The following is a 15096-nucleotide window of genomic DNA, read 5'->3' as shown; positions in this document are numbered from 1 at the left end:
AACCAAATCTCACCCAAATCAGTCTGAAGTGGGGAGACTGTTGGCACTGGATGACAAGAACTTCTTTCTGTTGAATAATACTTGTATAGGTTTTTTTCTCATGATCATAAAAGTTGATCAAAAAACAAGGAACAGAAATCTTGCCTGTTGCCTTTTTTCAGCATATAGTCCAAATTTCACTTGGTAATCCATATTTCCAATCAAACTTACTCTAATCCTCATGGAGTTGTCCAACCACATTATATTTCTTCATTCCCAACCATGTTTTTTTTTTTTTTTTTTTTTTTGGCCTGTCAGCATTTGCAGACCTCTGCCATCCCTACCTTCCCCAGCTTGGTATACTTAAGACTCCACTTGATAACTGGATGTTGGAATACTACAGCAATAACTAGAAGTTTCCCTAATCCATCTTCCTGTTTTGTTTCTGTCATTGGAGGGTAATACGAGCTGCAAGGGAGTCCAGTTTTTGAGCCTGTGTCTGTAGACGAATGGAGTTAAACGACTGTGGAATGAACTAATTGACAATACTAGTAGACAGTGCTAGAAAAAGTAAAAGCAGTAGAAATGGTGCAACTGCAGACCTTGCTGATCAGGTTAAACAGAGTAACAGAACAAAAAGGGACCTAGAGGAAGAGAAGTGACAATAACTATAGCATTTCAGGGGAAAGCTCTCTCCCAAAAGACCAAGATGTGTACTGGATGTGGGACTGCAGTGGGTGAAGGTCAAAAGCCATCCAAAAAAGCCAGGGCAATGCAAGGAGAAAGGGACAGAAGACTTTTCTAGATATGCTGGTACACACCTATAACCCCAGCTACTCTGGAGGTTGACATAGGATGATTGAATCTGAGCCCTGGAAGAAAGTGAAAGAACACTTTCTAAAAAAAAGAGGTAGTGGTGGGGTTCAATGGTAGTATAGTTGTTAGCATGCGTGAGAGTCTGGTTTGATCCCCAATACCTCAAAAAGGGAGAAAGAGGGAGAAAGAGTTCTAAGCATCAGACTCTCGGAATGGGATAATAAATCACGTTCTCAGCATAGCTTCCCTGAAGCCCTTAGTCTACTTGGATTTGTGGAGACGAACTTGTTTACAAGTTGCCCACAGGGAATCCATCATCATCATATAAGAGAAACCCAGTGACGATGGGTAACTAACTCTTCAGGAGTACAAAGGATGCAAAGTACTTCAATTTGCTCCTTTCCTCAACAGGTTTATTGCCTTTTAAGAAAAATTTTTGTAAAATATAAATACAAAGGCAGAGAATTTACTTACAAAGTTAAAACACAGATTTCAAACATAAACACACAATTCAGAAAATTTTAGTTTTATGTACATTTTCAAGCAACCTCAACATATTATGTTAGTTTTCAATATTTTACAGAGTACAGAAAAAAATAGCTCAAAGTCTTCTTTAAATAAGAGCATAAAATGTTTAAACATATAAACAATCCGGTTTGATGTGTGAAAAGTAATTTCACAGCTTTTAAATTAGGATACAAAAGTTTATTACAATTAGTTGTTGTGTGTGGATATGGTTTGAAATTTATATTACATACTACTGGATCAAGTCCAATAGCATTTACCTGGTGTGAGCAGGTACTCTGTAAACAAAACATAAAAGTACACCACCACCAAGTGCCTTCACCCAATTCACTCCCCCAAAGCAAGCACATAGTCGTGACCACACAATCCACCCGACCCGCCACCAGAGCTTTGTATGAAATTACGCCAAGCACACAGCTCCTTTTCATTTAGTCATTTATTTTTTTCTCCTTAGAAAAGAACAGAAAAGAAAAATGTTCCAAGTAAAAACGAACGTACATCTCAAAGCATGTGTGCACTGAAAAATAAAGACATCTTAACAGCTTCATAAAAACTGACTTTAAAGTTTCGAAAGAAAACACGGGCTTCTAGGTTCTTCTGACTGGAGTAACTTCTCTTATATAAAGAAGAGATATTTTCATATGTAATAGTGTCCTTTCTTTACAGAAATTGTTGTATTATGACACATATGCACAAGGATTAACACTATAACACACTGTACACAGGGCAGGTGGCTCACCAGTAGTTTTCATGGCCCGTGTCACTAGGGTGGAGCCACTCCACGGAGGAGCCCAGCAGTGTCTGGAGCTCATTGGTGAATTCCACCAGATCCAACAGCTCCTTGCCTTCAGGGTTAAAGGCTTCCAGGTCTTTGGGGCAGGAGAATAAGAGACTCGTAGAGACCTGTCGGTAAAACTCTGCCTCTGCAATGCTGACAATTTCCATATTGGGAAAATTGCAACGGAATATCCGGGAGGACATTTTCAACTTCTTGAGCACGTCTGAGAGCAGTAGCCAGTTTCGTGGCCTAGAAAATAGAAAGGAGTGGGGCTTAGATTTCTGGCCAAATGGAAAGGTACTACTACTCTACCAGCCTACTTTTGAGTACTAACCAGGGCCAGCTCTCTTCTAGTCAACTCTCCTGCTCTCCTACCATAGCTCACTGGACTTTAAGGTAAGGAGAGTAACTGCAGGTGAGAAAACTTAGGACAGATTTGTTTGCTACAAAGAACATCTACTAGTATTTGAACAAGCTCCACCATGACTGCTACAGATAGAAACAAATGGAGAAAGTCCTGCCCACCTAGCTCTGGCTAGAATTTGCTTCTTGCTTTTCCAGTGGACTGCTGTAGTCCGAAAAGCCAACATCCTACATCCCAACTTCTTTGACTTCTTCAAGGACCCTCACTGAATTGACAGATCACTTTCTGAAGTAGGTCATCTTTCCTCCCCTTTCCCAATTCCACCCCCACCCTTCAGTTCTCTGGTAGTGACCCTTTTGAGAAGAGATACTTAACACTCTCACTAGCCAACACCCTTTAGGATTTCTGCCACTGTTTGTAATGGCTTATGTGTTTACAGCTTCAGAGGCAAGGAGAACAGTACTCATTAAATACCTTTGTCAACACAGAGTAGCGGTTTCTTGAGGTGTACACACCAAAGGATGGATTATTAAGGTGCAGCAGCATATCCACAGGGGAAACATGGGATCTAACCAAATCTGGTGATACATTAAGGACTCCAAGTGTGACTGTCCTATTCATAGATAAGGAGGTAGGTTTTCACCCGTTTCCACTGGGTATAAATAAACAATCTGGACCCTAATCCAAGCTTTGCAGACAGCTAAGGAGCCACCCACTCATCTACCTTCATCTGCCTAATGGGGCAAACTGCCTTAGAAGCAGCTTGGCCACTTTGTGCCACAGAGAGCCATGCTCACCCCTGAGCGACGGACACTTGGATGTTATAACACGGCAAGAGGGAGCTCTCCGCAAACTCAAACTCAAACATGTCACTATAGGCATCCTCCTCCTCATCTGGGTCTTCGGGTCCTGGGGGGTTAGCCAAAACATCATACCCGCTTTCGTCATCTGGTTCTAATGGAAGACAAATGACAGACAAGATTTAGCTACAGATTTCGACCATGATATCCAGACCTCTAACAATATTGTCCAGCAACCAAGTTCTTCTTCCAGTGCCCACCTCCCTCTCTCAGAGTAGGCAGAAACACTGCAAGTCACCCACTCCCCATAGTACCATGAACAATGCTGCTTACCACACACAGAGCTGCCATAGAACTCCCAAGCGCCACTGGTGTCCTCCTCACTGCGACCCTGCAGGTCATTTAAATAGTCTGCAGAGAAAGAGGGGAGGGGTAGTGACGGAAGATAAAATATACTGGCAAAGTAATGTGGTGTCACAACTAGAATCCCAGAAAGTTTGAGGCCAGCCTGGGCCCCACTATGGCATCATGTCCCCACACAAAACAAAAGCCCATGTGACAATAACAAAATGCTGATCCAGTTACTGTGCATTTCCCCTCTGAACTCCTACTAGGATACTTTGTATAAAACCAAGAAAGAACTGTATCTTTCTTTACACTTTGTCTCTGATCAACTGAGCAACTTCTCCCAGTAAGTTCAACTCAAGATGGGCATGTGTGAGTCTTGGGCCGACTGAGGGAATTCTCTTCCCGCAAGTGTGTGATAAGGAGTGCAACTGCAAGTCCTGATAGTTGTGAGACCCTCTGTGCTTTTGTTTTGGGGATCTCATAACACCTGGGCTTAAATGATGGCTTTATCCTAAGACCAAAGACATCACCCAAAACTGCATGCCCAGGAGATTGTGTAATTCCACACAGACTTGCTATGTAAACTTATGGGCCATACTTAGGTGAAAGGGGGATGGGGGATTTGTAGAAAAGGAAACTAAACAAACAAACAAACAAACAAACAAACAAACAAGCAAGCAATCAGACAAAGCTACCACGAAGAAGCCAAATGGCTTTACTACAACAGGATTACACTATCAAAAAAAAAAAAAACCCAAAAACAAAAACAAACACACACACACACACACACACACACACACACACACACAAACCCAAAAACCCACCCCTTTCTTTCTGCCTAGTCATACCCAAATCAAAAATATCCATTTTCCATCTCTTCCCACCCCATCCACCCCTTGGATAGTGTAAGAGCCCAGGGTTTCCCTATGCTAAGTGCTCATCTACCGGTCCTTTGTAAGTCAGTCAGGCTTACATGAGCATCTCCCATCCCTATGTTCTCAGAGCACCTAGGACTGTAGGTGACCACCATCATACTGTGTACAGGTGAATCACAGTTTTGAATAAGATCAACCATTGGACTACATCATACCTGTTAAAAACTTCTCCATAAGTTCACTGTGGGTCATTTTCATGATGGTTCTCCCTGAGTATGTGGCCAAAGTAGGGTCAGCACCATAGGAAAGAAGCAATCGGACGATTTCTAAGTGGTCATTCTCCACGGCATCATGCAAAGGCCTGGAAAGAGGAACATAGTGGCATTAAGCTTGTGTGAAATACACATGCGTATTTATGTATGCATGCATGTGCCTCCCAAGCTGTCTGATCTAGAGGCAAAGGCACATCTCTTACAGTGAGCATTCTGGATGTAGTATCACTACCATTTTAGGGAAACAACTGGCTCAAAGTCAGAACCAGCTCTCCTCAAAAGGACCAATGAAGGGACTATTTCAGGGTCAGATCTCAAGCACACATCTATTTTATTCTTAGGCCCAAGGAAGAATGTAAGTCTATGATGAAAGCATCTTAAGGGCCTGACAATGGTATATTCACAGGAGCGCACAGGAGGTAATGCTATTAGAAGCCATGACACAAGGGTTGGGGATTTAGCTCAGTGGTAGAGCACTTGCCTAGCAAGCACAAGGCCCTGGATTCGGTCCCCAGCTCCGAAGGAAAAAAAAAAAAGTCATGACACTCAGGAGGCAGAGGCGGTCGGATCTCTGTGATTTCAAAGCCAGCCAGGTGTACATAGTGAGTTCCAGGATAATCAAGGCTACATACTCTCTCCAAAAAAAGAAAAAGAAAACAAAAGCCTAAAAGATTCATGCCCTGTCTTCCAGCAGTGTACTCCTCAAGGTGCTGTGCTGACTCAGAACTAAGATTAAGGACAAGGGGAACACCAGGGCTGGATGTGGGTGGTGACTGAGGAAGCAGTGGAGGGAGGGACATGTGGTCTTTAGTCTGTCCCCAGGGGTGTTTCAGCTCACAAGTACTTTGAATAGTGACTTCTCAGACAGTAATGAACAGTTCAGGTTTGAAAAGACTCTCCAGGAGTTCTGGTCTGTGGGAGAACTACAGAACTGGCCAAGACTAGGAGGGGTTTGCCTATATCTGCAGAAAAATCGGTTCCATTCAATTCTAGGCTGGAATCTGTGCAAGTGCGATTTGTGCTCCCCACCCCTCACTCGGGTTTCTGCATCCCCTTAGAGCTACTGTCTCCTCTTCCAAAGGATGAGAGCACAAGGAGGACAGGACACACCACTGACCTGGTTCCATCCTGGGCACTGCAGTTGACATCAGCGCCATATTCAAGGAGGTGGCGCACGATGTTGAGCCATCCCCTGGCACAAGCTTCGTGCAGAGCACAGTAACCAGCATTATCTCGATGATTGACATCACAGACCTTGTTCTCCAGGCAATATAAGACCACTTCCTGTGGGGAGGGAACAGGAAAGACCATCCGATCACCACACAGTCACCTCACAAGGAAGACTTCTTCATAGTTCTAAGACTCCACACTGGGGCCTGAGAACCCACTGTGGTTTGGGTGGTGCCTGAATGTTTATTGAGGGGCTCAGAACAGTGTGAAGGGCTCTGTGTGGCCCAAGGCTGTGCGGCCCCAATATGCTTGGCTCAGTGTTGAGGGAACATGCAGAGACTCAGCTGCAGAGATCTCAAAAGGGCTCATTCAATGACAGGCATGGTGGCTCCCACCTGTAATTCCCAACACTCAGGAGGCTGAGGCCAACAGACCAACAGACGTGAGACCCTGTCTTAACAAAACAAATCCAAGGGTGCATTCACCTGTACAATGGCATTTATGTTCCACAGGCCATTGTAGATAGTAAACAGCCAAGTTTAAGACCGAAGAGAAGCAAAATGGAACAGTATCACCGCATCCTGCAACCCAGAGCGGGTCAGGCGGATTCCAGCCCCAATCAGACAGGAGAATTAGGCTGGGAGGCAAGGTTTATACCACCAAGGACACTCAGACCTCAAATAGCCCCACCTTTCCTCACTTCTCACTCAAGACTGAATCAATGAAATACACTCTTATTTACCTAAGTCAATGACAAGAGTCAGATAGATCACATAGCAGAACAAAATAGAACAAGCCCGCCCCTCCCCCTCAGCAGAAGGCGGTTTGTGTCAATAGTTTGCATCCAAATCACTCTTATTAATCTCGCTTCTTTAGCATGTTAAAATATTACTATGAACCACTCCCAGTAAGCACCGCAGTAATTTATTCCATGTCTTATTACCATGATTAAGCAAGTTTTCAAACACATTGAACAGTATCTGTCACCAGGAAACCGGTTACACTATCTTCCTCTAAGTCATGCCAAGCAGATCGTTCCTAACTTCTAAGAATGGGCAAGTGTGGGGGTGGCCTAACACATAGCCTATCAGTGAAAGGGAAACCTCACAGGTAAGATTGGGGCCTCCCTTTCTGACATTGGGGAAATTCATCTGTTAGACATAAAATGGGGCTCCTGCTGGCCACTCATAGACATGAGGTGGGTTGTAAAAAATCTTGCACGCCCTTTCTGGGACAGTTCACTCAAAGGTAAAGGGTCGCTTGTGTCCTAACTAGAATGCTCCAGATGCCTTGCTGTGAGTCGAAAGCTGCACGCTGGTAAATCTGACCATCTGTGCCCTGCTGCTTCAGGTCGTCACGGCAGCTCCCTTGGAAAACAAGGGGAGGAAGAGAAAAGGCATGCTTGCCACGGCATTTCTTCCTTCAGGTTCTAACCTGCCAGAAAGCCCACAATGCTCTGAGCTCCCAGGCCACCTGCCCTGAGCACCGGTATCCAGGATACCGCATGAAGCTGCTGCTCTTTTAGCAGGCCCTCACTAGCCAGACTCGAGTGGACGGCTGCAATCTAATGAGCTGTGTGCCCCAGCCAGGAAGAGACCTCGTCACGTGACTCTGGGATCAGCAAGCACCACTGACTGCTGTGCAAAGATCAATTTATGTGGATCCCGGCGGTCTGCCCGGTGTCCTCTCAACCCAGGGTTTTATTTGTTCTGACAATTATGGCCCTCACCTTGGAAGCCTACCTCACTACAGGGCTGATTTGAGGGAACCTAGAAATGAAAGAAGCCAGAGCAGAAGGCCAAGTCAATTCGCTCTTTTCGTGGGGGAAGGGCTGGAAAGGCAGCAGTGAACACACACCAGGTGAGGCATTTGCCACGGCCTATCCTCATTCAGCCGCACTGATGTCATTTGGCCTGAGATCTTGCCCCACACCATTCTCCAAAGTCTAGGAAAAGCAAAGTGGGAGTGTTCCCATCTAACACTCTGGGAGACTGTGGTTCTGGGGGGCTAAGATTCTCAACCAAGGTGAAATATTCTACTCCTCACTCAAGCCAAGTCGCAGGTCTGCTGGGAAGCCTCAAAAGGCCCAAGGAAAGGCTCCGGCTAGAGGGCCTCAATCCAGCTGTTATCAGCATCTGGCTGACCCTCTGCTGGGGTCAAGCAAGCTAATACCACTCTCCTAGGTGGGAAGGTGATGGCCTCCTTACTGATGCCAACTGCTGTCCCCGACAGAGAGAATGGTGACGATGTGTGCCTGCCTGATACACTTCTCTGTTATTTTCTGCATGCAGAAATGGGTGTTTGAAAGACAACCCACCCATTCCTAAACAAAAATCAAACTGTTTTTGTTGGACAATTCTGTTAAGAGGCCATAAGCCGAATGCCATTAACCGAAAAATGTAACCATAAAGGCCATAAACCCGACATTGTTAATTAATTAAATGCCTCATTAACTTTTTTAAAAACATGATTTATTTAATTCATAGAAAATTTAACCATCACCACTAAAATGCACAAGCATGTGGTTTCGTGCTGGCATTTTAGCTAGAGAAATAGAAGCCTTCTTAGTAGGAGACAAGCAACGTTGAGAGTGCCTGGTCTGCCTGACTGATCAGTCGTCTATCTAGTTAAGACACCCCTGAAGAGATGGGGTGCTGTAAACCCCTAGACCCACATTAGCTAAAAGAGAATGAAGTCCAGGTAAGAGGGATTTCCTTTTTACTGTCCTTGAAGCACTTTTAGCCACTAGGAAACAATGGTGGCAAAGTTCACAGCTGGAAAAACTCTCCATAGCTACATGTTTCCAACAGTTCCTTACAGGACCAGGAAATTGTCCTTCCCTCATTTAGGAAGTTTGAAATTGCCATATCGGAATGGCATATCATCCAACACCTTTAATTCTACCAAAAGAAACCCAGGAAAGTCAGACTCTGGGTGAGTGAAATGGTTTTAACATTAATAGTTAAAACTTTGGGTATTGGAATTTACACACTGAAAATTGCACGTGCCTGTATGGAGAAGTTCAGTAAATACTCTCCAGGCCGTCAAAGGAACAGAGCCTAAAAACGTATTCCTTCGTGTAGGACTCAGACCTACTGGCTGCATAAAAACTATTCCTTAGAGAAGCCACAAGGGTCTCTTGAGCCTCACCATTTCTCTTTGCAAAGGACTAAGACCTTTGGAACTGATGCCGAGATCAAAGGGCTAAGAAAGAAGCCTTGTTTCTCTATGAGCAAAGAAGCCTGCTGCCCTTGAGGGAACCCTTGTTCCCTCACTGGCTCCTTTGCTGAGCTTGCCAGAAGCCCAAGTATAGCATTGGTGAAGTCCCTTGAAAGGAAACTGATGCAGAGCACAAAGCCTCACCCTCGTCCTAGGTGGCGATGCTCTTGGTGCCTGTGGTTGAACAACCAACGGCCACTTGCACTTAAACCACAGTAACTGAGCTGATTACCAATCTTTCCTTCTAGTTATCTCCGAGATAGAAAACAGAGATGTGTTGATGCAAACAACAGCACACGCAACCAGAAACAAGTGCCTGGAAGAATCATCCTTCCCTCAAGTTCCCACCCGCAAAGCTACAAGGCTCAGGCTGGGATCTGGGTCACTGGTTAATGTAGGGCTAGGTGATCCCACCTCCAAGTACAATGTTATCAAAATGAAAGTAAGGATGCGGGGTTGGGGATTTAGCTCAGCGGTAGAGCGCTTGCCTAGCAAGCGCAAGACCCTGGGTTCGGTCCCCAGCTTCGGAAAAAAAAAAAAAAAAGAATGTAATGATGCCAGGGTGCTGGCTAAATCTTGCTGGCCCTGGCCTACGGTGGGTCGGTGTATCCACCCGTTTCCTTCACACTTCCACAAGCGGCTTGCTGAACTGAATTTTATTCTGACCATCCAACTCCCAGGGGGCTGATGTCAGCATTAAAAAAAAAAGTCTTTGCCCTGTGGGTTATCACACCACAACTTCAATTGGCAAGTGGGTGTGGGGTGCGTACAGGGTGGAAGTAGGTGGTTAGCTCCAGGAGATTCTAAACTGCCAAAACAACAGTCCTCCTGAAGCCTTTGGAGAGGAGATTCAAAGAAGGGCTGGGGAAGCGAGTGATGGGAGAGGGCTGGGCTTTGCTGTCACTCCTCAGGGGCAGTATCTTTCCAAGTCCTTCAGTCACTCTGCAACTTTCCTCAACCGAAGACGCAGTTGCCAGCCCAAAGACAATGAAAAAGAAGATGAGTTACTGTGGATCATGCAGGCCTGCGAGCACACCATGGAGTGCGACACTGAGGGCACAGGTCCAGTTGGCAGCAGTGAGTTTGGGGCAGAGCCCCCTCAGGCTGCCACTTTCTCAGATAGCATTCCAGTCAAGGCTGCCTTCCCCACCCACTGCAGTGGGTCCACACAAATCCTCCTAGTCACTTCCGACCCCTTAAGACCACCTTTCTACCAGCAGTAGTATAAGCCACCGAAAACAGAGCTAATCACTTCTCTATACCCTTGTTAATCACAAACCAAAAGAAATCATTAAAATGTACCTCAGTCGCCAAGTCCTGGGTTATGTCAGACTATCTATCAGAGATAAGGGAGCAATCGTGGCATGGCAGCTTACCTGCCTGACCAGGAACTAAACATTTGAGGCCTTTCTTTTTCTACCTTGACAGATCTAGCTACCAAAGAGACAGCAGCCAGAGAGGGTCTAATACAAACATCCTCCTGGGCCTTGGAACACCTCCTGCTGTGGAGGGGTTGGGCTCTGCTCTCCAAGTTCCTCCCGGAAGCTACTATGCCCAACCTCAAGCAGCAGCAGCAGCGGGAGGCTTCAGCCCCAGAGTGCCCACAAGTCCACACTCACCTCATAGCCTAAGCGGGCAGCCCGCTGAAGGAGGGTCTCGCCAGCATTCTTATTGACAATAAGTCTCCGAGCTTCTGGCGGCATGGGGCGAGACTGGGTGGTCTCTTGAGGAGAATTTGAGCGTGGCAGCTGTGTGGCCTGGGTGGCCGGTAGCAATTGTTGCAAACGGTCAAAGGGCTTTGGCTCCTGCTTGGCTGGTGGTGACAAATCATAGTCCGTGCTGGGCTCAGGTCGTTTTCTGAATCTCCGCACAGTCATCTGTCACAAAAGTAATGTACAGGTAAGACTGTGACCCTTCAACACCCCCATTGCTTCTTCTCCCCTTCCTCTTCCGGAGTGACAAACCTAGAGACATCTTTCTTTTTTAGGAAGGGAGAGGTGTGTCAAGGGAGGGTTGGGGGGCGGGGTTTCACTCTTTGAAACTTCATGGCCACCTAGCGCACATGCCACTCTAGGACAGGAGTGGGAATGATGGAAAGGAGGGTGCAGTCCAGGAAAATGGGAGCTTCCTCCATGAGAAGCAGGCACGAGGGGAGAGCGGGGCACAAGGTACCTTGGTGTCAGTGTTCTCCACATAGTATTCTCCTGTGATCTGCACACTCCTCCTGGAGTCCTGAGGTATCAAGTGCTTGGTTTTGCACAGTCTCTTCCCGGATGGCTTCTCGATGTTGTCTGTGTATTTTTGCAGCGGGGAGGCAGCCCGGCAATCCTCGTCTTCCTCTGTGCACAGCACATCTGTCTTCTGGCTTTCTTTAATTTTCTGCTGCTTGGCAGGCGGCCTCGAGGCTGGCGTGCAGCTTGGCTGAGTCTGCTTTTTGCCACTTGCATTGGTGGATGAAAGGCTCTTCATGGGCGGAGAGGCGGAGAACACAGGCAAGCCTAAATACGGAGGGGGCGGTGACGGGCGGGGGAGGGGGAGAAGAAGCAGGCGTTACACAGTTGTAGCCGATGCAGAAAGAAAAGCCCATTGTTAGCACTGATCACTGGAGCTGCTTCAGTTTTTAAAGATATACCAATTATGTTTTCAAAGCATTAATATTTTAATTATCCCACATTCAAATGGCAAATAGGTTAACCCTCAAAATGCCAAGTGGTAAGTTTCTTCAAAGGGCCAGGACTAGAGGACAGAAACTGGTTCTTCCTGCTCTCCCCCACCCTCTGGGCTCAGGTGCTCAGGAACCCAGATGACTGAGGCAGCTGGAGCCTGGAAGGATTGTGGGGCCACCCAGCCTCTCCTTCCTGCCCAGCCATATATATACTTGGAACTCAGGAAGGAAGTGGAAAGACAGGCAATGGGGTGTGCGAGGACAGCACCAAACGGCACCACCTGCCACAAACTTGGATGGCCCAAGTTCCCGTGCTCCCCAAGAGGCCCTTTCCCATGGAATGCACGACCTATGCTCTAGAGGCACAGCGAGTAGTCACGAGGTGGTCTCTGCATACCTTGCTCATTGTCACAGGATTTGAGGGACTCTTCAGACCAGCCTCTGTTGCCTTTGGCCTCTGCCTTCTTCCTGCCAGGCCTCTCTTCAGTGATGTTATTCCCCTGGGAGGTGACCTCAGGCTGCACAGCCTGGGTCACTTCCTTCCTGCTTTGCCGGCCAGGTTTGCTCTCGGCTGCCGACACCTGCTGCTCCCACCGTTCTCTAAGGTGCAGCAAGTGGCGCTGCTTTTTAGGATGGAGCCCTGTTAATTCAATGCACACCTTCAGGTTGGTCAGCTCATTACAATGTGGGTCTTCTAAGTGGTTAGAGGAACTGTTTGTCATTTCCCTCTCAGGCCAGTCATCTAATGGAGAAATAACTACAAATTAATCAAAAAGCCCCATGGGGAGGGAAAAAACTGTCTTACATAGCACCAATGGGATGGGGGAGGGGGAGGGTGTGGCCACTGTCTCTGCTTGGCAAGTCACTTTATTTTTCTTTGGCCGCCTCTGGGTTTGGAGGGTGGGGAGGTGGGTGCCGCCTCCCCAGGGCTTCAGGAGGTGTTGTGGGAGTAGCAAGGCTGTCTATGGAGGGAGGGGGAGAGGTGCTGCAATAACCCCACTGTGACCCCACACGACCACACGCAAGTGTGCCCTCTGCGGCTGCATGCACAGGCCACCCAAGCAAGCAGTGGAAGCTGGACGAGCTCACCTTTGGAGATCCGTCTCCGCTTGGCTTTCAGAGGGTCTTCAGTTAGCTCCTCCACAGTGGTCTCAGTGTGGGTGCTGTCACCTGACGCTTTGCGTTTCCTGTCTAGCCGGAGGGTGGGGCTGTGTGACATGTCCACCACCCCCTGGTCCGTGGGTGGCTCACTCACAGGCGGCCTCTCCAAGAAATACTTTTCCACAGGAAGGTCTTTGTCCTCTGGGGCTTCAAAGAGATCATGTTTGTTTCCAGTACTACAGTCACCTATGAGGCCAGAGGAAAATACAGAAATAAAGACCTAGGTCCTTACACAGAGGCAGGGAGGCAGGATATGGGGAGTAGGCGGGACAGCCTCAGCCAAGGCCAAGGTGATGAACACCTGACAGGTCTTGGGAGACAGATCTCCTCACCCATTAGGAGCACGGAAGCAGAATAAACAGAACTTTCCAGAGAAAGGGCATGCCAAAACGAGTCAGCAACTGCAGCAAGGTAGGTACCTTGTCTTTAATCTTTTTGTAGTTGGGGGATAGGGGAACCCAGAAATGTCTGGGGTACCCACACTCCCAACCAAGTGTGCTTAAACTAAAACATCTTCGGAGAAGCATGTGTTAGGTCATTATTTGGAAATACAGAGGGGCAGAGGGTTGTAGTAAAAGACTAGATATTCCCAAAATGTCATTTACCCAAGGGGCAACATCTATGTTTACCCGAACAGACAGACAAAAGATGATGAAAAAATGAGGAATGTGGATGGGGGAGTGTTGAAAGAAGCCCAGGACCTGGGTGGGCAAGAGGGGGCAAAAAACCCTGCAGACCCAGGGCTGCTGGGAAGAGGGGGCCCAGCAGAGCCAAAGGTAAGGATGCCTTAGCAAAATCTACAACTTCAGAGACAACTTCAAAGGGCTCAATCTGATGGCTGCCGAGAGACAGAAATCCTTATCACTAAATCAAGCTGCTCCCATCTAGTGTCCAAAATAGGGGATTCCCCACGGGGACTCAGGTCACCTAACCTGTGCTCTTTCTCTCAAGCAAACATCTATAGACAAGACCTCACCCTCTTCACAGTCTTTTGTAACCAGTCAAGCATTAACAAAACTGTTGGCTCCAGCTCTCCAGGGCTCCTTCAGTTCTCTATATCAGACCAAGGGAGAAGAGGACCAGTAGACACCTACGTCACCAACCCTCTCCCTGAATCACCACAGCCCAGCATCACTTCCAAATTGTTACTCTAACCAAGAAGCAGCCCACAGTTCTTTTGGTATGGCAGTTTTTTCCCAATACCAACAAAATAGAAGCACTATGGGAACCAGTGAGCTGCCTCAGCAGGTAAAGGTAGGCCTGAGGAACTGACTTCCACTCTGGAACCTACAAGGTAGAAGAACTATCATCTGACCTCCACATCCGTATTGTGATACGTGTTCGCACACGGAAAATAAATCCCCTAAACAACAACAACAACAACAACAACAAAAACCCACTATGTAACAACCACCATAAGGCTCAATGCTTGCCCACCGATCACTAAAATGATTCCACATGTTCCGGGGAGTGCGGGTCTCCTAAGGGTGTGGGTCTGGTGTTCTGGTAATAGCGCTGAAGGAGTCATTTGCAGGTGAAATAAACATTCACTTCATAGGATGAGCTCGATACATTTCAAATTCCCCCTCTACTTCCGACCAGCTCTGCTCATGCATCATCGACTTCTCTCAAGGACAATCCAGCATTGAGTGGCTGTCAGCTGCGGGTGAGCAGCACCTTCGGGAACATGGTACTAGATCCAATCTGAGCTAAGGAATGCTTACACGTCCCCAGCCGCTCCTCTTCCTCATGGTGATATACCTTACAGACAGAACAGCCAGCAGCTGGACCCCTGGTATGGCAGACCATTGCAGTTCGAGTACATCTAACTCAAGGACATGGTCAAAGCACGTCTTCAGCAATGTCAATGTCCCGCCATTAAGGCTGCGAAGACATACAGACTGCCAGAGACCACTGCACGGAGTCCAGCAGGGGTCTTGGAGATAGCAGGCTGCCCGGTCTCGCTTGTGCTAGCCACTCTGTGACTCTCTTAACGGCTCTGCTGCAAACAGTACACCTACAACTTGGCCACACTGGGCTATAAAGTGGGAACAGGATGACCAGCTGCCTCTCCTCTTCCCTCATCTACCCTGACTGCTCAGGGTGATGGCAAGGACCAGAGAA

The 15096-nt window shown here is 47.3% G+C and overlaps 1 protein-coding gene across 24 annotated transcripts in view; it reads right to left on the bottom strand.

Annotated features, from left to right (window-relative positions):
• Window positions 1-1186: 1186 nt before the first annotated feature.
• Window positions 1187-15096, bottom strand: part of Bcor (BCL6 co-repressor) — a 120002-nt gene continuing 106092 nt past the window's right edge. For 9 of the 24 annotated variants that reach the window (XM_087600027.1, XM_087600032.1, XM_087600033.1 and 6 more), the window contains 9 exons: window positions 12901-13158; window positions 12209-12451; window positions 11319-11644; window positions 10766-11023; window positions 5875-6041; window positions 4701-4846; window positions 3596-3673; window positions 3260-3416; window positions 1192-2347 (listed from right to left, as the gene is read on the bottom strand). In XM_087600027.1, the coding sequence (XP_087456153.1) occupies window positions 2056-2347; window positions 3260-3416; window positions 3596-3673; window positions 4701-4846; window positions 5875-6041; window positions 10766-11023; window positions 11319-11644; window positions 12209-12451; window positions 12901-13158 (1925 nt within the window). In that variant the 3' untranslated portion in view covers window positions 1192-2055. 24 annotated transcript variants of the gene reach the window in all.

The sequence above is a fragment of the Rattus norvegicus genome, chromosome X, assembly GCF_021556685.1.
Source record: "Rattus norvegicus strain SHRSP/BbbUtx chromosome X, alternate assembly SHRSP_T2T, whole genome shotgun sequence".
NCBI lineage: Eukaryota > Metazoa > Chordata > Mammalia > Rodentia > Muridae > Rattus > Rattus norvegicus.
This window is presented reverse-complemented; position numbering and strand designations above follow the sequence as displayed.